The 24646-nt window shown below is 37.1% G+C and overlaps 1 protein-coding gene across 1 annotated transcript in view; it reads right to left on the bottom strand.

Moving 5' to 3' along the window:
• The window catches only part of LOC102692398 (limbin), a 134686-nt gene extending 110117 nt beyond the window's left edge, over positions 1-24569 (bottom strand). The window contains exons 1-9 of the mRNA XM_069190280.1: positions 23950-24569; positions 23577-23676; positions 19969-20150; positions 18063-18119; positions 17460-17646; positions 15902-16002; positions 14514-14579; positions 11701-11829; positions 8580-8731 (exon numbers count right to left, since the gene is read on the bottom strand). Coding sequence (XP_069046381.1) covers positions 8580-8731; positions 11701-11829; positions 14514-14579; positions 15902-16002; positions 17460-17646; positions 18063-18119; positions 19969-20150; positions 23577-23676; positions 23950-24054 — 1079 coding nt within the window. The 5' untranslated portion in view covers positions 24055-24569. The remainder of the gene's footprint in view (positions 1-8579; positions 8732-11700; positions 11830-14513; positions 14580-15901; positions 16003-17459; positions 17647-18062; positions 18120-19968; positions 20151-23576; positions 23677-23949) is intronic.
• Positions 24570-24646: the final 77 nt, after the last annotated feature.

The following is a 24646-nucleotide window of genomic DNA, read 5'->3' as shown; positions in this document are numbered from 1 at the left end:
CACATTAACTGCTGCAGTAAAAAAGTGCTTTCTATTATTTTTTTACTCTATTACAATATTCTTATCCGTTTTCCTCTCAGCAACTCTAATATATTGTTTGTACTTGTGGCTGTATGTCCACATTAGGGGGCGAAGCGGAGTGGTGGCACTGTGGCTAAGGATCTGCGCCTGTGGCTGGAAGATTGCCGCTTAAAATCCTGCAGCTGGCAGAGGAATCCTACTCCATTGGGCCCCCGAGCAAGGCCCTTAACCCCAGCAGCTCCAGGGGCACTGTATAAATGACTGAGCCTGCGCTCTGACCCCAAGATTCTCTCTCCCCATCTGTGTGCCTGTGTGTCTCATGGAGAGCAAGCTAGGGTATATGAAAAGACAAATTCCTAATACAAGAAATTATATATGGCTAATAAAGTTATCGTACTCTTTTTCTATGTCTTAGTATTAGTAACCCTTTTACAGAGTCTATGGAATGCTCTCATCCTAAGTGATTTTTTTTTCTTAATACCTCAATTAAATCATTCAAAAACATGTTTCCAGATCAGGATTTCAAGACCAGGGGGAATTGACCACAGAGAGTCGGAACCTCAGTTTTATGTCTCATCCAAAGGACAGCGCATTTTTACAGTATAGTATCCCCATCACTATACTGTGGCACTAGGACCCACGTGGACCGCAGGGTGAGCGCCTCCTGCTGGCCCCACTAACACCTCTTCCATCAGCAACCTTGCTTTTTCCCAGGAGGTCTCCCATCCAGGTTCTGACCAGGCTCACAGATGCTTAGCTTCAGTAGGTTACCAGTTGTGAGTTGCAGGGTGATATGGCTGCTGGAAGTAAGAGTATCTTAGTGAATGCCTAGTGAATGCTTTTATAAACTATGTTAAGACACAATCATTTACAATTACAGCATCTGTATTACCCATCACAATATCCCAATTTATGTGTGGAAAAGTGAAATTTCCTGTGCTTATATTTGCATTAGGTAGTTTATAACATACACCTATTGATAATCCCTTTAAATATATATTTTCCAGTTCAACCCTTTGTAACGGGATTGTTGAGACGTCTGAACAACCATATTAAGGTTGTATGGGGTTGATAAAGGGTTATTGCGTGACTATGTGCATTTGCATGTGGGTGCTGGAGAGTGCAGAGAGAAACTGAAGAGAATATTGCAATGAAGCTTAAACTACACAAAAAGTTCTTTCAGTGCTCAAACAGCAGAAGAACTGACAAGCATGAAGTAAAACATAGCCAAGACCAACACGGTTAACTACTAGACAACGAAAGGGAAGTGGCTGAGTATTTCACTCAGGTATTCACTAAGGAAGAAGGCAACAAAATGTATGAGGCTACAGAAGGACTAGGTTATATTGGCATAGAAGATGGAGAACTTTGTCAAGTACTACAAGCACTCAGGCACTCAAGATTTATAAATACCCAGGATCTGATGGGATCTTACCAATTATATCAAACAAAATGAGAGATGTTATTCAAAAGCCATTGACACAACTCTTCCAACAATACCTTAAGACGGGGGTTGTGCCCAGGGACTGGAGAATTGCTAATGTACTGTAGTTCCCATCTATAATAAGGATGGAAAAACCAGACCAAGTAATTACAATCTATTAAGTCTGTATGCTCAGTATTCCCTGACTACAGGAGGTGAATTATCAGCAATCTTTAGAATTTGCTTGCACAGTGGCATTCGTTTTACATTTCCACTTTGTGCTAGCCTTACTGTCATTTTATTTATATATTTTATAGTGTTAGCATGATTGATTTCCTTTAAACTTAAACATTACACAGAAGCTTAAAAATATTTTAAATTGCCTTAAAATAAGTGTCTCCTAAGCAAATTAATCATGCTAACTGACTGTTTTGATATACATACAGCATCATGCACAGAAGTAACTCTGTTCTATGAACACATTGTTTGAAAGTTTATATTTCGAAAAAAAAAAATGAGCATGTAAGTGTTCTGTAACTTTCTGAATACAGTACTTCTCATCAGCTAAGTCATTATGCTGGAAACAGCACAGGAGTAAACAGGACTAGAACAGTGAGTACCACACTGTAGATATAAAATACATAAAAGTATCAACAATACCTTGGAATTAAAAAACAGACCGTTTATAGCTGTAACTGTGAATACATGACTGATTTGTGTTCAAATCAAGACTTTTTGGGGCAAATAAGCAACAGGCAATTATTATAGATTCAGTATTCAGTTCTTTGGTAGGTCATCAGCCACAGTCACAATTTCTATAAGTGAAATAAGCAGAAAATATTCCTTAAAATCAATATTTAATTTAAAAAGTGCAAGAATCTAATGTTGTTGCTGCATTTAAGGATCAAATGGATAAATATATCTGCTATGCAAATTCAGAACAATGATATACCTGGTTGTTGAAGACTGTGAGTTATATAATAATTATAAACTTTCTAAAGGGTGGCCTTAGCTTTAGGCTTTCATTGATATTGACTTCCATGCCAGCAAGATATTCAAATTAATATTATTCTTTATTTTATAGAACAGCTTTCAGGGAATATCATCTCAAGGTACAATTGAAAGGGAACATTTTGTTTCCTTTATCATGAACCTTGCCAGGGTAAAGACTTTGATTGATCACAGAAAACAAGCTTTGCAGCCCGCGGTTATTTCTATTTGTATAAGCAAATACAATAAAGGAAAGTACTTCAAAGAAAAAGGCTCTGCCAAATAAAGTCATTTTTCACAGGCATCAGGCAAGATGACAGAATCAGTGCTGCACAGACAAACAGGAAATACCTTGAGTTGTGGGTTTTTCTCAAACTTGATATGTCCCTCAATATATATATATTCTGGATATATATATAAAAAGAAAATACTTTTAGTCAACTACTCACTACTTTTGGTGGTGACTGACTTTAGGGCAGTCAAATTAACAATCTAAAAAGAGTCCATATGCCAGCAAGGAATTAAGTAATCAAACTCTTCTGTCATGTTCCACGAGATTTAATTTGTAAAAATGAAAATTGCCAACAAGGAAACTGGATTTAAAAATCTGTTTATTTCCATTTTCATGAAATCCTTGTAATCAGATTTCTTTACTTAAGCATAACAATTTGCTGTATTTGTTAAGTGCTAGAGTTACTTGTTTCCTTCATACTGTAAATGTAGGGCTTACATTTTATTTATTCAATACTAATTCAACTGGTAAGAAACGTACAGCATACCATAAACACTGAAACGGTTTTCTATTTTTGGCATGTAACTTCTAAAATCACTGTATTTTAAACTTAATTCACTTTTACACTTTTGACTAACCCCTGCTTTTGGATTCTACAAGCACAGCCCCACTTTTTTGGTTAGAAAAAGCTGTAGACACAGCATGACGCCATACTTAAATTTATACTGTACATTTATAATGTGGAGAGAACGTCTACATGAAATCTGGACAAGCCTTGCAAAACAGTGGTTCTGTTCACTGTTCAACAGTGATCCACTACAAAAAATATTTCATTTTCATGACTTCATTTTACTGATGACACAATCCAAAGCACTCTGCTTTTCTACCTATTTCATACTTGGGTGTGCATAGAAAAAAACATGACTGAAGTACTTTTATCAAAGGAACATCATCAGTGTCTTATCCAGGCTCGTACATACAACCTTCGAGCTACAAGTTCCGAGTCCTAATCTCTACACCACAAGTGTTACAACTAACAAGTTTAAAGGGCAGTCAGATGGGTTTCAAAAAGGATTTGAAGTATTACCTTCAGTTGCAAATCCATCGACAGGGGAATCGACTACAACAATAAATTTGATGTCTGAATCTGAAGGTGGGGATTACATAACTGACTCTTTCAAATGGACTGAAATTTAAGTATACCAAAAACACCTGCTATTAATTATTAAGTTCTCACTTGTCAATCATTGAGTCTGGACACAGGCTACTTTACTTTCAGGGTAACTCTGCTAAAAATCTGTGATTCTAAAATCCTAAATAAGCAGTATGATCCATCTGAGAAAATGCTTCAATGTTAGATCACTAGGGGTGTCTCCTTAGGTACTAAAATAAAGCGTCGCTTCTAAATTATGCAAAGACCTCCGAACATTTTTTATGGTTATTTCTAGTTGCAGGGATCTGGGGGTTTTGAACTCATTAAATTGGCTGACTGAAGCATATAAAAATAACAGGAATAATAATAACTAGTAATAGAAAGTGAAATTTAATTTTTTAAGCCCTACAAAATCATGCAGAAAAAAAGACATCAGAGCATTAAGTCAAATTACAATATTTTATCACATCAAACATCTGGGAGATCACTGTCCACAACATTTACACCCAAGGTGAACAGCAGAGGATTTAGGCTCAGTGTGAGTCTTATCAATCCTTTCTGTCCTGGCTTTATTTGTACTAATTCTAACTTCCATTGTTAAATAAGATAGACTGTGATTTTTCCACCAGTGATTAGGTAGCTTTGAAGAAATTTACAAAGTTATGCTCTGACTGATCTAGCCAGTATTCAAAATGAGAAGATGTTGTCAATCAGGATTATTAAAACAGGTTTATAATTACATTTATCACTTCACTTGTACAGCATAGCTCATAGCAGGCTTTAGACATTAAGTATGCAAGAACTTTTCATTGTAAACTTTTTTAAAAAGTGAAGTATTTGAAGAGAGAAATAAATAATGACTTAAAAACAGTAGGTTGCAATAGAAAGTAAAAACAAAAAACATTCAGTTTTATTATATACTGTATATAGTATACAGCATAATCATTTCAGGTATACTAGTTTAGAAGACACAAGATAATCTCCGTGTCTGGTGTACGTGTTTGTGTGCATAAATGTGAATGAAAATGAAAAGGAAGCTTCTGTGATGTTCAGATGACTATAAAGGAATTTTTTAAATAATATTTTGCACAAAAACCTTTTGTTCAGATGAACAGAAATATAAATAAGTAGAGTAAACTTGTTGTTTTTTCCAAATGTTCTGTTAGTGGAGGAAGAGGAAATGTCCTCTCAAGGGCTGTTTAGATGCCCTGGTGCTTCACCCGGCTTGGCTAAAGATAAGACTCTGGATCTACAATACAATCCATCCAGCCATTTTCTAACTGCTTAATGCAATTTGGTGTCATCGAGGTGCTGGAGTCTATCCTGACAAGAAACAGGTATAAGGAAGGATACTCCTTGGATGGGACGCCAGTCCATTGCAGGGCACACACAGACAGAAACACAGATACGCACATACAGTACTTACACCAGGTCAATTTTTTTCCAGAAGCCAATTAACCAACCAGTATGACTGTTGAAGGAAGGAGCTCCTGAAGGAAACACACGCAAACAAAGGGAGAACATACAAGTGCATGCAGATTGGACCCCTGGTCCAGAATTGAAACCAGGGCCCCAGCATTTCGAGGCAGCAATGCTAACCACTGCAATCTAAAATACCACATGATGAAACTCCACTCCCACTCGCAGGTTCTCCTCATTTTGACGGTGAGATAAACGAGTGGTTTAGGGAGTGAAAAGCAGTTGTCTAAGACACTGAAGAACTGCACGGTTTGTCAGTGTGTCGGCAGTCAAGACTGTTACCAAGCCGAGAAATCAAGTGAAAGAGAAGCTGAAAAGGAAAGAGAAACCAAGATCCAAGACAGGCTCTCTACCCACTAAAGAACCCCATGAACAGTGGGGAAAATACCAAGGCAGAGCATGCTTTAGAGCAGTGGTTCTCAAATTGTGGTATGCGTACCAGGAGTGGTACGCGGAGCGCTGCCTGCTGGTACACCATATGACCCTGTAATTTTGTTGTGTGCACTGAAAAATCGGGATGGGTTTTCATATTTTCTATTTTAATACGTGTCGAATATGCAGCCCATTTACTACTATGGTACAGCGCACGCTAATACTTGAGTGGACACGTAGCTACAATGTAATTCTATACCATTCTATAGGAATGCGTGCTACGAACAACAAATAGGGAGATAGGAGAATGTGCGTGATTTTGGAACAATGTCAATGTTGTAAACACAAGAATGCATAGAAATGCGTGCTACGAACGCTGGTACTTTTGTGAGCACAGGAAAGCGTGATAAGTAACAGAAACATATTTAAGAACTGTTCTAGGTTAATTTGAGAAAAATACACAGAGAGTCTCTGTGTGTCGCTCCTATGTGCATGAAATTAAAACTTCTTTTAACTTCTGAAACAGACTCCTGAAAAGGAAACGGGGAAAATTGCAAGCTTGCGGATAGCTAAAGCAAGTAAGCCGTAGACTATTTTTGAGGAACTTTATTTACCGTTGGCAAAAGAGCTGACACGTATTATGTGTGGAGAAAGAGCTGCTAAACGCATGACCTGCTGCCCCCTCTGAAAGACATAGTCACTCATAGAATTCTTGATATGGAGGATGATATCAAAAGTACGCTGACAGAGCGCGTTAAGGTGAGCAGATGCTTTTCACTGCAATTAGATGAGTCTGTAGTTGATTTGGCCAATTTCCTCGTTTACGCTAGATACGAGTTTGAGGGCATGTCCCATGAGGACTTTCTGTTCTGTAAGCCGCTACCAACAGGAACTACAGGAGAGCACATATTTCAGCTTCTGAATGAATTTATTGCAGAGAATGGCATCGACTGGATAAAATGCGTCGGAGTTTGTACAGACGGTGCTAGAGGAATGACAAGCCGAAACAGCAGTGTAGTTGCACAAATTAGAAAGGTTTCTCCAGAAATGAATGGACACATTGCAACATCGACCGTGAGACCTTTGCCGTCAAGAAAATGCCTGACAATTTAAAATCTGTTAGACTCTGTTGTGAATTGTATCCAAGCTCGAAAAATGACTTCACATCTGCTTTGCTCAACTAAACAGGCTCACCCCTCTCACTGAAATGATGCTTTATTATTGTTTATTTTTATTTGTTGTTCCTGTTTTTTTTCTGTAAAGCGCTCTGAGAAGCCACCTTTAAAGGCGCTATATCAAATAAAGTTTATTATTATAATATTTATTATATGTGTATGCGAATGTGTGCACACATGCGCTCATATTGGACATTGAGATTTTCTGGGGTTCCTATGAGAAGATGACTTGTAGGTGGTATTTGGATGCTTTGGTTTGATCAGGGGTGGTACTTGGTTGAAAAAGTTTGAGAACCACTGCTTTTAATCAAGAATCTTGACACCCAGAAACCTTCAAATAATACATCTGAATTAGGTTTCCCTGTTGGACCTCAATCTTTGAACGAATAGCAACTTGTTGGTGGACTGGAAGGGTGAGTTGTGACTAATAACCACTTCATGGAGGTCACACTTCTCAAAAGGCATAGACAGGCTCGTATCTACTATGGTGCCATCTAATAGTCTCTAAATGACAGTATGTCACGAGGTCACCACACAAAAAATGGAATTAAATTTTTCAAGCATTCTGCTGACTATAATGAACTTTGTGTCTCTGATTATGATGGAGCTAATTTTAATGTAAAGGAGCTATAGACAACTCAGAAAAACCTGCAATACTTTAGACTTTCAGGAAATATAGAGAAAGGTACAGTACATATCTGATATAGCCAACGGAACTGAAAATGGTCCCTTGTGAACCTCTGCATGCTTATTAGTATGAAAAATTAAGCTAATTGGAATGTTCTCACCCTGTGTAACATAAAATGTATAATGGCAACAACACAATAACTCGATTTCTAGCAGCTCATGAATCATTTTGAAATTAATTTTTCACAACTAACACAGTAATTCTCAAGCACAGATAATTCTCCAGTGAACATTACAGAGACGAGTCAAAAGGATTCCCTGGCAATGTATCATGTTTAAATCTAATTATTCATGATTTGAATAATCTTCCTACATTATAATGTAGGCATGAAGTGTTTTGGTGCTCAGTAGATGGGAAATTAAGTAAATTTAATGCCAATCTGTAGGCAAAGCAGATTACAAAATGTCAGACTAAAAGAGGCACTTTGCTGTTCAAAGTACCGGCTTTCACAGAAGAACACATTCATCGTGGATTTTTGATTAAATATTAGATGAATGATAAATCTGTGAGATTAAAAGTCACGGACAAACAAACTAATTTGTCACCCTAAGGATCAAACTGCTTCTCCTCTAAACTAAATGGAACTTTAAGCATCTCTTAATGGAATGAATTCCATGCAGTCCTTTGAAACTCTCCTTGTTTCGCTGCATAGGCCTTTTCCAACAGCGGGTCAGCTGGTTATCTTTGGCGGCCATCTTGCCCAGGTCTATATCGAGTATATTCAGTGTTTCGTTTCGGAAATACCGGTTTTAAATGACCCTTCCCCTGGTCCTCTTACAATATTCACAAAATTTCGGTGCAATTCACATAAAGAAGGAGACATACTTCATTTCATCCATAAAAGAATTTCAGTAACCACCATACAGAAGAGATATGAATTAAGGGGAAAATTTAGGGAGGCTAACAATCCTAGTCTTATGATAATCAAGATCATTTTAAAGAACAAATACATGATACGTCTGTAACAAAATTCAAATACAACTGAGAACTGATCAAAATACATAATCTAAATAATTTCATAAAATGAAATGAACTTTTAAACTTACTTTTCTAAAGCTTGGTACATGTTTTGAGGATCCTCCAAGATCATAATGTCGACAATTTTATCCTCAAAGGCTGCCTCTTCTTTGGCTGTCTCACTGATGTTGCACACTGCATATTCTGGGTCAGTGTCCCCAGAAAGACCACCTCTCCTCTTCTGAAAGGAAAAGCCAGTGCAACCATTAGGAATGATGGATAAGGTAATTGACCAGACATGAGCACAAAATAAAACATGTGAGAATACAGCTTCTCACTCTCTCTCTGGCATCCTAGATGAATATTGGGTCTTTTCACCTCTACATTTTTTCACTTCTTTGTGGAAACAGTGCAATGGGGAAGCACACATTTTCATGAATTCTATTGTTACTTCCCATTATATACACCATGCTTAGAATTCACCACCTGAAAAGTAAATAGGCCTATTCTTTATATGAAATAGTGGGATATGACTAAATTGAACCTTTGGATCTAATAGTCTGCATATATTTAGTTTTGCTGACACTCCATGTCTAGAAACTAACAATAAAATGAAATATGTGTTGATGTTGGACCACCTTGGTGTACACATGCATTTACTTTTAACTAGTAATTTCTACCATGAATTTTCCAGAAGTGAAGGGTTATTAGAGGTTTCTCGACTGCTGGCCCACTGGTCCCATCACATCTCTACATCTGCTACATCACACTCGACTCCTCAAATGTTTTATTCATATCCTCCCACTGGCAACTAAAGTCAGACTTGTTGTCTGGAAAAATCTGTCGGTTATGTACAATGTTAACCAAAGAAACACGTTTTCCACTGTTTTGCCTCTGTTTTACTACATTTCACACACACAAATTCCCAACCCGAGGCCAGACGAAAACAGTGCAGAATAATCTAAGGTAAAGAATGTAAAAGCTTGCTGTAGAGGCCATACTTCTGCCACTGTCTTCTATCCAGTTTCCTTTGCTAGTGACATCTGACCACACTGTGTGACCAGAGACTGTTTTAGAGCAACAATGGTAATTCAGAAATTAATTTACATTTTGTTTTAAACATTAAGAAATGATATACTCTTGATCCTCAAATGATTTAAAATGATCATCTTGCCCTAAACAGATTATAAAACAATGACATTCCTGTTGTTACATGCAGCATCACAAAAGTGAGATAGTGCTATATTACAGATTCCCCTAGGGGAGCAGAAAAGTAGAATCCAGTGCTGTGAATAAACATATCACAACCATCACTGATTCAATTAAAAATCTGAAACACACACAGTGGCTGTAACGTCAGACATCATTAACAAAAGCAGCCAAAACATGCATCCAATCCTTGAAGGAGGTCACAACCAATACACACTTCATAGCATGGTAATAAATGCTATTGTCAGGGTGATTCTTCTTACATTCATGAAGACACTTACAATGTTCCCTGCAAAATGGATTTCTAAGACTATAAAAGATGTCCATATTTTCATTGAGGCCAACTGTGATGCTGCAGACTTAAGTGCTGTTAAACAGGCTATCAGGTGGGTCCTTTACTCTATTGTTGTATTATTTGTACTAGAGCTGTCTGATACCCACTTATTTACTTGTTTTTAAGTAATTTTAGTTCAAGTTAATTCAAAATTACATTTACAGTATCTGAACAGATCATTACAATGTCAATAGAAATGAATCGATATCTGAATAGTACCAGTGGAAAATATCCTTTACTTAGCTGAAGGTGATAAGAGGTCAATTAAGCTAATTATTTGGAGGCATAAGTTTAATTATGTGGAAGCACATAGTCATGTGCAATTAAAAACATGACTTTAATGACAGAGTATCTATAATAACCATTTTTTATATTATAAACAATGAACACTCTGTTCACCTTTAAACTCTTATAGAAGGCATCCCCACTCCAATTTCTTCTATTCACTCCAGAAGCCAGGTAATTCCAGTTATAACTACAGACTTTTTCGAAATTACAGAATTGTTGGCTGAAATCTAAAGGCATTATTTCGACACATTGAATTTTAAATGCATTCTCCGTCTTGACGGGAAAAATGCTTTACTTTTGTTTTACCACTGCCTAGTGCTTCGTATCTTAAGAGAAACACTGGAGCCATGACAAGACAGCCTTCCAGCTCAGTCTGTTCCATCTCCAGGCACAAATAACTACATACATCACACAGATATTTCTTGGCATTAAGGCTTGAGCTCATGCCAGGATATGTTAAATAACCCTATTTCAAATTTATACCATCTTTAAATGATGCAACAGATTTTACGGCTCACAATCTTGCCATGCCAAGCAGAATCAATTCAAAAGAATATTTGGCCAAAGGAGTCAATTTTAATTCCTCACGCACTGGCGGGTCTTTCCAGAAATCCTCCTGAAATTGTGCAACTTTCCCCCCAAGAAGGCCATACACAACCTGGGTGCTTTATGTAATTGTTTTGCACTAGCTTTTCCTAGGGGTTTAATCAAAATTGTCCTTTTTGTTTAGGTAACCAATTTTCTTTTTAAAAAGAGACTTGAACAATGTCCAGAAGTAAATACCGTATGTATATATTTAAGCAATAAGGCAGGAGAGGCCGTACAACCATTGAAAAGCTGTCCAGTACCTAGTTCGTCAGGCATTTTGTTTTTCCCTGGCGCTGGTCTCATCGCCTGTCAGGATATCACTCCAGCGCTTTGTCATTAAAATTGGGTTTCCAATAATGCCACACTGAACTCTCGCTATAACTATAACAGACATAATCTCCCTTGCTTTTAACCGAGCGTTTGATCATTTAAAAGAATGAAAATGATTTAAACTATGGGACATTATCATTCAACGAGAGCACAAAAAAATCACAAGGATCCTCAACAGCCCAACAAGGACAGCAGAAGAAGATACATGTATAAAATACCTGAGAATCCAAGCTTTCTTATCTACGTTAAGAAGTCATCTTTAAAAGCTTACGTGATTGATTTGATTGACCGTAATTTATCGGTCAGCGCATTGATATTTCTTTATCACATAGCAAAAAGTCTAAAGTCCTTCCTGGGTGTTCGTATATAAGCGAATATAGCACGGCTACGAAAGTGTGTCAGCCAATCAGATTTTAGGACCAGAACTATCCGTTTTATAAATATGTGGTAACTATACTTACTCTTTTACAACAAGACATTTGTGGGATACCAATCCAAGAAAATAGGAGGAAAGCCAGAGTCATAAGAATGGAGGCAACCAGGAATCCCACCAAGAAGCCAACAAAGTGGATGCCATGATTTGAAGAAACCTAAAAAAAATTAAATAAATAGAAATTGTAAAGAGGGGCATCTTTTATCTGTATCATCACTCATTTCCTCTCATAGGATATAATTTATAATTATTTGTTCATCAGCATGAAGGCTGTGGGGAATGACAGCGAGGATGATGTACAGTATACACAAATTTTGGCAGACAGATTTCATTCAGGAACAGGGTAACGATACTCATGTTGATGCTACTTTAAGATTTAAGGTCTTTCAGTTTTTCTGATGTTAAACTGCAACCCTTCCTTAATGAGCAAGAAATAAACACACTGAAATGACATTGGGATGTGAACACTAGCCTAGTCATGTGGAATTCAGTAATAAATGCTAAGAGGTAATAGGCATTCTCAAAAGAACAGAAAATCACAGGGAAAAAAATAAGAACAGGAGAGATCCCTTGAAAAGGATCCAATTAAAAATAATCAGGCTTGGACATAAAAATACAGGATAAAATCAAGCAAAGAAATGTGGAGAAATGGTCTAGGTAACAATTCACTTATAGTTAATATTATATGCTGCATCACAAAATACATTATGTAATGTTTTTTTTTATCAGACTTGGAAGCCTTTAAGGGTGGTTAGTGAAATAGCTGAGGGTACCTACTCGATGCTTTGAATCTCTGAATGCCAATATCAGAAGGAAAGCATAGCTTCTCACAATCAACTCAATTTACAAAAAAAGCATATTTAAAACAAAGTATATATAATACAAAATAATGTGCAAAACTTCAGAAAAACAGTCTGATTAGAAAAAATAAATCTGAGCCTAATTCTCAAATCAAATACGTTAATTAGCAACATGTCAAATGAACTTTGGCCTGCATTGTTTAACAGACCTTACATGAGACATTATCATTATTATTCTAAATGTTTAAGAGAAATAATCCAGAAGAAGAATCGATTCCCAGCACTCATTTTCAGAGAGGACTCTTAAAATACAGAAAATCAAGCATTAAACAAAATGTTTATCTTCCTAAAGAGAGGATACGATTAGACTCTGAATCGATGAATGAACCCATAGTTTATATACCTAATTCAGCAGCTTCATTAATGTATTTTTTCATTCAGGTACTGAAAGCAGGAGAATCATTTTACACTCTGCCAATTTACAGAAGATGCCCTTCATGTGAAAAATCTGAAGTCCATGCATTCTGGATGTTTATGTATTTATTCTTTTGTAGTATGATGCGCATCAAAATTATCTGGTCCAAAATATTTTTAGGAGGTAACTGTTTACATCTTAATATTTCACTCAATATTTTCTTTTGGAGAAAAAAATAAACAGAGAGGTAGCAAAATAATTATTTCTGTTGCATTTGCAGGCACTCATGCAAATAGATACCATCTTAAGCAACATGTACAAAAGCAAAATAGGAGTTAGAAGTCTAATTTATATTTTTGAGCATGTATTTTTCCTTCAGTACCCGAGCAATAAAATTATTTCAGAATGAATGTAATCAGTCACACTGTCTATCTAGGGTATAGGCCTAGTAAAGCTGGAAGGCAAGGCATGCTGTATTGCACACTATCTTTCAAACTCAAAGGTGTTTTTTTTTTGTTAAAGAGCTCAAGCAATCTCATATGCCACACTGAAACTAACCCACATTACATTTCTGATTACAGTTATTACATTTTATGTGAACCATACTATTATTGTCCACTGAAAGTCTGCAGATTATTTTTTTAAAAAGGAAAATTCTACACACCTTACACTCAATTTAAAAAAAGCTAGTCAAGAATATGAATTTTAAAATGATGAAAATGATAAAACACTGCCCTCTGGTGTTCCTGTTAAATTGCATTTACTAGAATCTACTAATTTATGTTAAGAATGTATCACAAAACTATTTGAACCACTGTAAACATAGCAGTCAGGAACATAAAGTCGGAATTAATGACACATCTAAAATAATATGATAGAATACTAAAAAATAATGCACTGCAAAACATACTCACACATTTGACAGTTCTTGTCACATAATTATCGTGCATGTGACTGGTATAGCTCATACGCAAAGCTCACTGATCTAGTGAATAAAAACTGACAAACTAAACTTTAAAAACTGAAGACACAGTGCTTGCTGGTCGAGCTCTATGATTCAGATGTTGCCTGTCCAAGCCTGGGTTGTGTCACCAACCAAATGACTGGGATTCCTCCTAATAACTTCACTGAGGAAGGGGTTGGGATTAGTTCTCTTAGCTCCCAGCAAAAACAGTAAGGGCTATCACTTTCAAAGAACCTTTAGGCTTACATTGACAACAGTGAGGGACACGTCTACCCTCCAGTTAGCACTGTATTTCATATGTCGTTACAGAGCCACCAGCATTTCATACGATAAATGGCTAACTATGTCTGTACTCTGCCTGTCTGGGTATAGGGATCATGGCTGCAAGCCAAACTGTAAAGCAATTCCAAATTGCGTGGGTTGGTATAAAATGAAAAACTTATTTAATATAGAAATGTTATAATTCCTTTAATTCAGTCTATACAGTATGCTCATTTTAATCAAACCTCTAAAGCCCTACCAAATATGTCTTCATAAAGATGACAAGTGTTTACATTACTCAGCAGAAATCAATTCTGAGTTCTTAAGAGGTCAGTGTGCCGCTTTTTGTGTCAACATAATAGGTTTTGCTTCTAGACCGGACTTAAAAGAGATCACTTTACCTTTGCTGTTGAATTCACCCTCAGGGTAAAATTCGCAACCACAGGACCAAATAAATTAATGTCATTCTAAGAAAAGAGCAAAAATAACAAGAAAAATAGATACAACAATGTGTCAACTATAGCATTATAGATCTGTAGACAAATATTAGTAATATCAGTATGGTATGAGACATTTTAAGTAAAAACGATCTAAAGGCATTCTGTAGAATCATCACACTGAATTACTGAAAAGTCCTATTTAGAAATGAGACATAAAATTTAATTAGTAATTCATTTTTCATGCATTCTGTAATTATGAATTCAGTGGTTCTGCCAAATCCTAATTAATGCAATAAAAAGACAAAAAGTATTGAATGTTTGGAATTTATTAAAGGTTTATTTGCCGTAACTTTGTCTGGCTGAGGGAACAGCAGCCAGCCAGTGAGGATAAGGTTGACTGCCCCCACCCAAATATTAAAGGAACCCCATAACATAGATGCAACATCTTCAATGACAGTTTGTGATGTGTAAGGTTCAGATACTGTACAGTATATATAAAGATTCAGGGGAACACTGATCCAAGATTTCATAAAAGAGTTAGGATTGCTCCATGGGCATTGGAAAATACTGCACCAACCCCGAAAGAGTATCAGAGATGAGGGTGGACTGTATGGCAGCCTGTTACAGAAATGGTACAGGAACAAATAGAGTGTAACTACTTCCTAAAGAGTAACAAGGACAAGAGACTCGAAGACTTAATAGTGGACTTGAAATGCTGAAGGCAAGCGTCTTGGCTTATCAAGTCTGCTTGCTACCCCCTCCAAAAACAGCAACAAAACCAATGGTCCTTAAGGGTACCTGAAGACAGGGTGGGACGTGGGGCTTGAGAAGGGACGTAACCTTGGCAGCAATGAGGCCACTGGCATGGGGGTGGTGAGGGCTATGAATGAGGAGCCTGGAGTCTGGCAGCAGTGCCGACAGACTGACGCCAAAAGGGCTCCTACAAGGAGAGCAGGAAAGGAGGAGTGGGGAAGGGCAACATGAAGCCGAAGTTGCAGTGGGTTGAGAGCCTGAAACAGGGCACAAAGACGAGAGAGAAGGGAGAAAGAGTGCCAGAAGTGGGGATTGTGGAATAGGGGGCGAGAGAAGAGAGCACAAGGGGACGCAGTGTTCCATGTTTTCTATGGGGCGTAAAAAAATGTAAGCCAAAGGGCAGTTTGTTTTCAGTGGATTGAGTAGCAAGCCGAGCAGGGATGATGACTGCTGCAGGAACTGCAGGGGAATGTGCAAGGATGGACAATGGAAGGAAGAAGGCAGTTCTAGTCTTACAGTATATTACACTGGACAGAAGGCAGTATTACAGTGTGTGAATATCTGTTTAATAATAAATGAATACACAACATTCTTACCTGCGAAGCATTGGAAAATGTCAGGTAGGCAGGCAATGACAATATGTCATTTTGTTCTCCTTTCATCTGGGCTGAATACTTCACCGTGTAGCATGATCCAGCTGAAAATAAGAACAATAGGGATTAAACCTTTACTAAAACACTTTTTTAAGCTTTTCCACATTTTGAATATTTGATATACTGGGCCCTTTTAGGATCGAATTAACGTTAACTTTAGAGGTTTAAGTCAGAGAAAGAAGATGTATTTAAGTCTGAGGTCAAAAATTAGAATTACTGTTGAAGGGGTAATGAGTGTTAAGGTTACGCCTGAGTTCTTATAGAATACGATTTTGACTAATTCAGCTAAAGCCTAGACTCCAGTTAAGATGGGGGTACAGCACGTGTTCAGACTGGGGTTAAGCTTTGACAGCAATTGTTATGATCAGTGTTTCCATTAAAACTGGACATCCACTTCAATTCAGGATAAGTTTTAAAAGGCTTAGAGTCACAGTCTGATTTTTAGGGTGCATTTAGCTTAAAGCATCGGTGTGGTTGCAGTTATTATAAGGCCTGATGGTGGGGTAGACTTACAGTCATCTAAATGACATTTAAATCTAGAATTAGCATCACGAAACATTCATGTTTTGAGTTAAAACTTGGAGACAGAATTTGTCAAGATTTAGGGTTTGAATATTTGTAATGAAGCCTTTAATGTGCCAATATGTGGGTGCATACTGTAGGTCAAATACAGATTTTATGTTGTGTCCAAATGTAAACATGAGATTAAAAAGTGCAATTTTTGCTCTCTATTCGCTCTCTATTTTTCAGTAACTCTTACTTATAACATTGAAAGGACATACTGTAGAGATATCTAAATGAAATCTACAAGAAGCCTATAAAACAAACTGTGCTTTCAGTGGTTTTTGGGAAAATGTCTGGTGTACTGTACTGTATATAAAACAAAGAAAATAAAAAGCAGAAATTAAGGACTCAATCAAATCCCTCTTAATGTTAACCCTTTAGTTATACAGTATATGGATTATTTTCTCCAGAAATATTATTTAACTTAGTTTGGAGTTTTCCCAAATCAAACAGCTGTAAAATGAACTTCCCATACAAAATATACTGTACTTCCAGCAACATGTGTTAGCACCTATCCATCCATTTTCAAACCGCTTCTTTTAATTCAGGGTTGCAGGGAAGCAATGGACACAAAGCAGGGGACACCCTGGATGGAATACAAGTTCATCGCATGGCAGACACACAAACACACATGAACATCTTATGTCTATATCCACTCAGATCAGACAAGAGCTTCCCAGAATAGCTAATTTTGTTTAGTGACATACAGATTTTTGAAAAAGCTTCTCTTCTTGTTCGATCCAAAAAATGTCCATATTAAGTTTTGGGCCACTGCCCATTTGAACTTGTATGAGTGAGGAAAAATATAAGGATGAAAAACAAACTAGCAATAAAGGCTTTTCAAAGCTGCAACAGAAAAGGTTAAACAATGGAAAATTTAAATTGGAGAACATATATAACTAGATATATAGTTACATGAAACCTGGTATTTTTTTACCTGTCAGAGAGTCTGTGGTAAAAGTCTGAAAACCACTTTCCAACAAATTTCCACCGTTTGCCAGTAAGGTGAGGCCTGCAACTGCATCCCTTATGCTCAGCTGAGAAAGGTTGTAGGCTGATGCACCAGCTGTATTATTGACCAGCAGAATGATAGTCAATGTGGGGAATTCTTTACCTACATCCACCTGGTTTTAGGAAACAAAAAAGGAAATACAGTAGCATGAGTTTCTTAAGCTAGACTACACTGCACTGGATAACGGTACAATTTTTAGCACACTGACACTGACTGTGTATTGAAGTAAATGAAACAAGAAAACTTTGGGCAAAAAGTTAAATGCATTACTTAAATATAAACCTCTATCAATATGGGACCTTTATTTGATGTGCATAACAATTATTGGTCACAAGCAGGATAACGTGGACATAATAACAGCATGTAATGTACATACATATAAATCATAAAAGTACACTGCACAAGATCACTGCTTGTAAATCAAAAGTAATGAAAAAAATCCAATTCACGTGCAATGAAAATAAACCACTGATGTTATATCGGTTAAATCATTATATTTAGAAAATGCATCACTCAAAAATAACTTACCTGTGCACATTTGTGAAAAGTGAGACCAAATGTATGAGCTTTAACCAGACTTCGAATCTAAAACAAAAGGTCACAAATAGGTCAATTACATACTTTTGTGGATACTCACAGATGCTCCTTAAAGTGAGATCAAAATGAAAACTACTGTACAGTACATGAGGCTGTGGTAGAAAAAAATAATTTGGAGAGGACGTTTACAGTGCTGAGAAAATGTTCATGAATCCCAAAAAAATATCGAATCTAAATATGAAACAATGTTCTCTGGACAGATGAGTTAAATGTGGAACTTCAGCTCAATGAAAAATGTTATGGCAGGTGATAACCAAACACTGCTTTCAAAGAACCTCATCATCAACAGAAGAGCCTCATCCCAACTACATCACGGACGTGAAGCATGCTGGTGGGAGTGTGATGGTTTGGGGCTGCCTTTTCTGCCTCGGGACCTGGACAGCTTGTCATAACTGACACAACCCTGAATTCTGCACTGTATCAGAAAATTCTCAGGAAGAAGGGCAGGCCGTCCTTCCATGACCTGAAGCTGAATCAAAACTGGGTCTTGCATCAAGACAATGATCCTAAACAAACAAGCAGACCTACGAACAAATGAATGGCTCCAGAAGAAATTCTACATTTTACAATGGCCTTTTCCAAAGTCCAGACCAAAACCCCATTCAAATATTGTGGAAGGACCTGGACTGCACTCTCCATGCAAGGCAACCACTAAAATCTAAGAGCTAAAGGCGTTCTGTAAGGAGAGGTAGGACAAAATTCCTCAAACTGATGTGAGAGACTGATTAAAGGTCCCAGGAAATATACTGATGCATTTATTGCTGCTCAAGGAGGTCCCACCAATTCCTGAATCAAAAGGTTCGCATACTTTGCCACACACGATAGATACTGCATATTGTACTTGAGGATAAATAAATGTTGAAAGAGTATCATATTTTATGTGATTTGTTTCATCTGGTTAACTGTCTATCAGTAGATACTGTACATACCAATAAAGACTTAAGGTTTCAAATGTGTGAAAATCCTAAACCTTCATAAACTTTTTCTGCCACTGCAGATTCTATATTTTTCTTATTCTCATTAAGTCATGTGAACATTAGAGATGCAACAGAACTGGGCTGGTAAAGAGCTTATGCAGTACGTCCCCCCCTTTTAATTGGAACCAAAAAGGGATCAAGTCAAAATATGATTTGTTCCAGCACCATTCTCACACAACCTGGGTCAGTTGAAACGTCACTCATTTTGAATCATTCTTAATGATGTTGCTCACCAGGATGCTACCTTTGTAATTGCTCCATCTACACCAGAAATCAACGCTTAACAACTCTGGAAAGGCATTCCTATTGAAAAGTTGACAACCCAATCGCACTACAGAACGTCATGGAAGGCAAGTAATGATTAACAGAGTCATTGTATTCAGTACTTCAGCATTTTAGTCTGAAAGTGATTTTCAGTTTCTGAAATGCTGGAAGTTCTATTGCCACAGGCACAGCGCCGATACAGATCAATGAAACTGAAATGAAAACAATAAAAAAAGATCAAAAGACATATCCATGTTAAATATTTGGATACTGTAACACCTACACTTGATATTCATGATCAAAATCACAGAAAACATGCAATAGTAAATCCCATATGTGACACAAAGTTATTCTGAAAGTTTATACAAAACAAAATAGATTCACAAATTTATTTAGAGAAGGCAGAGAACCACATTCATAGACTTACATCTACACACATTTATTTTTTATTACTTAGGACATAAAAGATTTCAGTTTCCTGGGCAGAAAACAATTAATGAGTGTGATGCGAATCAATTAATTCTCTGATTCTGTGATTCAACAGATTTAAATAAAGTCCACAAAAATATGTGAATATCCTAGACAAGAAAACTTACTTTTTTGTGTCTTGGCGAAGATTCTCTTCTGATCCAGTAGAGAACACCATCTTTAAAGGAACTAATAAGACTGAACAATGAATGGCTCCAGGGATCACTTGGTGCGGATGAGGCAATAGAAGGATCAGGACAATATTCTGGAGTCTCTCCTAGCTTCCTACACAGAGTGCCACGTCCTCTCTCTGTGAACAGAGAAAACAGTGAATTCATCAACTTTGAATTTTTCTGAATTTATGGTACAAACTCAAATAGAAATATATTTACATGGGATGTTTTCTCACTCATCAACACAACTTTGTCTACAATGGCAAAACTGAAATAAAACATTTGAAGTGTCTTGATTTTATTATTCACCTTTGTTATGATACACCAAACTGAACTAAGGTGCATCCAATTCCCTTGTGAGATCACTCTAAAAGTTGTCCACTTGTGTTCAATTCAATTGGTTGACAAGATTACAGAAGAAATACTTTTGTCTATATAAGCTCACTCATTTGACAGTGCATGATAGAGCGGAAACTCTACCATGAAGACCAAAGAGTATCAACTATCAAGTCCATGTTAGAAAGGTTAGGAGGTATACAGTAGATCTCAGCAGGGTAGATAAAAACACATCTAGGGTGTCGAAATTTCCAAGGAGCACAGTCGATTCCATCATCAAGAGATGGAAAAATACTCAACCACCCAGACTCTTCCTAGAGCAGGACATCCTCCCAAACTGAGCAACCAGACAAGAAGGAGTTTGGTTAGAGGTGTGGCCAAGAACCCAATGACATCCTTAATAAAACTACAGAGTTCCATGGCTGAGATAGGAGAACCTGTCCAAAATCCAACAATGTCTGCAGCTTTACGCATATTTAGCCCCTGTGGGACAGTGGCTAGACAGAAGCCACTACAAAGAAAAGCTTGCAAAAAGGTAAAGTACATGGAAGACGCCAAGACCATATCGCCAGAGACTCGCTGCTGTCATGAAACAAAACTTGGAACTCTTTGCCAGGCAAACACCAAACACAGCTCATCACCTGTGCAACACCTTCTGTGAAGCATGGGGATGGCAGCAACATCTTAGGGAGATGATTTCAGCAACAAGGACTGAAGCAGTTGTCAGGATAAAGAAAACAATGCATGGAGCAATGACCCTGAGCATACAAGCAAAGCGATACTGCAGCTGTTTCATATCAAGAAAGTGAATGTTCCTCAGTGGTACAGCCAAAGTCTGGACTTGAATCCCATTGAGAATCTGTAGAGGAACTTGACGATTGCAGGTCACCGATGCTCACCATTCAACTTGACAGAGCTTGAGCACATCTGCAAAGAATGGGCACAAATCCCTAATCCGGTTGTTCAAAGCTGAGACAGATATACCCAAGAACACTCAAGGCTGTCAGTGTTGCAATAGGTTCTTCTGTAAGCACTGACTTGGAGACATGAATACTTCAGTAAACAAGATCTTGTTCATATATTTCTGTTATGCAATGGAAAACATTGTATGTGAATCAACAGGAAACAATAAATTACAAAGCATTGAAAATTCAGGTCTTACCAATACTGCACTTGCTCAAGGGGGTGGATACTTTCTGTACTTCATGAAATACACAGCAGAATTAAGCAACAACCACTACAATCAAAACAGAGTTACCCTTTCTAATTCTATAATAGAGCAGAAATCTAACAAACAGTTCATTAACAGAGTTACTGCAACCCTACAGGGCAGGAAGTTCAGAGAATACCCATATTTATTAATTAACAGCATCATTTCAGGATACCAAAAATACTGGACTGCAGTGCTACTGACTATTTAAATCACAAGGCAAAGAAAAGGCTTCTTGGGGTACTGACATTTAAGCAATTCCCTTGGGATGTTTAGAAGAGCAGTCTTTATCAGTGAAGGTCCCACAACAAAACCTGATTGGTTTAAAGATTTGTTTTGCAGTATTTCAGTACACTGAGGCACTGTTGGTACCACCTGTTGCTTGGTTACTCAAATGAATGTTAAAGAGACCAAGACCAAGAGTAGTTGTTTTTTAGTAGCCAATTCCACAACCTGAAAATGACAGAACAGATGGGTGTTTCATCTAGTGGTACCTTATTTATTCATTATTTTAAAATGTTATGCATTTTCTATATTATATATTTTTGTGATGGTAAAAGTGGGGAACTACATCAGCATGTGAGGTACTCAAGAACAGAGGTTAATTCCATGCTGAAAAAGGGGGAAAAACATTTCCAACTGTGTTTTTCCACTTGTTACCTTTTGTTTTGTTCTTACTTTTCAGAATGAAATTAGCCTCTATTTGTTCTTTGTCTAGCTCACGTGCAGGACTAAAGAAGGCTCCACAGCCAAAACACTGTGTTCCCCTGTTTTACTTTTTAATACATGTGGACTGAACAGGGAAAAACCAAAAACGAAAGCTTGTATTTTGCTTACCAGTCACGCAATGTGTACCTGTGATCATGAGATTCTATGAACAAGTACAATACTATATACGTTTTCTTGTTGGGTAGTTCCCTGTATAAATTTGATCATTGAAGAACAAAAACAAACTTTGTTTCAGCCTGGTGATTTCAAGTGACCATACGTAAACTTCAAGTTTCAGAGTGTAAAGTTTGTGTTCGGTAGCATATCCTTTTGGGGCAATAACTACTTAAGTCTGTAGCCCACTGAGCTCCCCAGACTCTTGGTATAAACATTTAACATGTTTTGCAGCAGCCACTGTGAGCTCTAGCCTATTCTTGGAGTGTCCTAAATACAAAAACTGACTTGACCAGTCTAAGATTTTCCACTTTGTTCCTCTGTTGAACTCCTTAGCTGTATTGGTTGCATGTTTAAGGTTACTGCCTGAAACCATGAAATAACATTAATAGGTTCAAAAAGTCTGTTCAATAAGTACTGTATATGAGCACTTTTTTTTAATAATCGAACAAAATCCTTCTGTAAACTTCAGAATTCTTCTTCATCCATCATTAGATATATGAACAATCAGTTCCTGAGGTGACTGTGTATGCCCTGGTCTTAACATTACCATGTTTCACAATTTGTTTTATGAACAGATGAGACCAAGACAAATCCTTTACTGAAGTGATGGAAAGGTTAAGATGCAGAGAATGATAAGGACTGCAGATGCTCCAAAAAAAATTACTTGCCCATCTGTGACCCATGAACTAGCCACGTAGAAAGTGTGAGTTCCTATTCCACGTCAGTATCAAGATTTAAGTCCAACTGAGTATGCATTTTACATCATGAAGAAAATAAAAGGTCTGAACATCCCATAAATAAGCAAGAAATCAAAGTGGCAGCACCAAACCATATCAAATGATTACACCTACTTTAGTCACACATCTAATAGATATGCAGGTAAATACTGACCTTTACACTCTGGAATGTAAAGTGAATGTGTCCTAATATGGTCACTAAAAATCACAGGTTGAATGCAAATGTATGAAATAGTGCACCAATACAAAACATATTGTAAATACTGTATCATTCATATTAACCTCTTAACTACAAATACAAATTGCTTGACTATGAAGTAATAGTAACAGATTTGACTTTGCTGGTCCAATACTTTTGGAGTGCAACAACTGTATCAAAATACAACAGCATGAACCTGCACAACTCCAGATAACATGGTCTTCAGGTTCTTTGGAACAGTTAGGCCATCTTCTGTGCACTGACTGTGTGTACAGTGATGCTCCAGCATTCAGCACCTGAAAGAAATAAAACATAGTACATTGACTGCAGGAGTCAAGTTGCTGAATGCAGTACTTCAGTAGGATTCGTTCACTAATGCAAAGTCACAGACGTATATTTTATGCACAAATAAAGACAGAAACACAACAAACAGCATAAAAGGAACTTGACTATAGCTAAGTCGGTTTCTTTAAAATTAAAGGCCCAGGCCGTTTAGAAAATCGGTCTTGATGGCCATTGAGTGTTCAAGCTTATACCGTGTATAAGAAACGTATATAATATAGTCTTACCTTTTCAGAACTAAATAAGCAGGACTGTGTCGCCCATTTTTCCTTGCACATTGCCTTTTGGACGGTTACGATGCAAAGCACTGCTGTTATTGCTCGAAACAGCATCAGTTTCTCTTGAAAACAAAACTCACCTCAAGTCTATTTAAGTTACAGAGGTAAAAATGTATTATTGTTTAATATCTCGTCAATTTTTAATTTCGAAATAAAAAATCAGAAGTGATTTGTTGTAGATGACTATACATGTATTAACACGTACTTTGATAGTACAGCGACAGCAATATATTTCCCATTCGTATTAATAGTCATTTCGTTTTAATTTAGTACAATAATTGCACATTGTAAGAATAAGGTTGCAAAAGCGAAACATTTTATTTAAAGACATGTAGTGTCTTTACAGTCGTCCGTTATTTTGAATTAGAACAATGTGAAATGAATACTTCAGTCTAGAAACAAATCACCGCTTTTTTCCAAACTCAACTGATTCATATTTAGTAGATTTCCTTTTCTTAAAACCAAGAAATTCTGTCCTCCTTGAACTAGATCAAGTCAAACATTTACTTGCACATCGTATTTTCTTCCCATTGTACTCCCGAACAACTTTCCAAACTTCCTGAAATCCCGCCTCCATCAGGATTTCATTGGCTTTGGCGTGATTTCTTTGTGAGAGTTTTCCTACGTTTTCTCCTTGTAAGTGGTT

This window comes from Lepisosteus oculatus, chromosome 1 (assembly GCF_040954835.1).
Source record: "Lepisosteus oculatus isolate fLepOcu1 chromosome 1, fLepOcu1.hap2, whole genome shotgun sequence".
Taxonomy (NCBI): Eukaryota; Metazoa; Chordata; class Actinopteri; order Semionotiformes; family Lepisosteidae; genus Lepisosteus; species Lepisosteus oculatus.
Note: the sequence above shows the minus strand (reverse complement) of the source record. Positions and strands in the feature narration are given on the sequence as shown.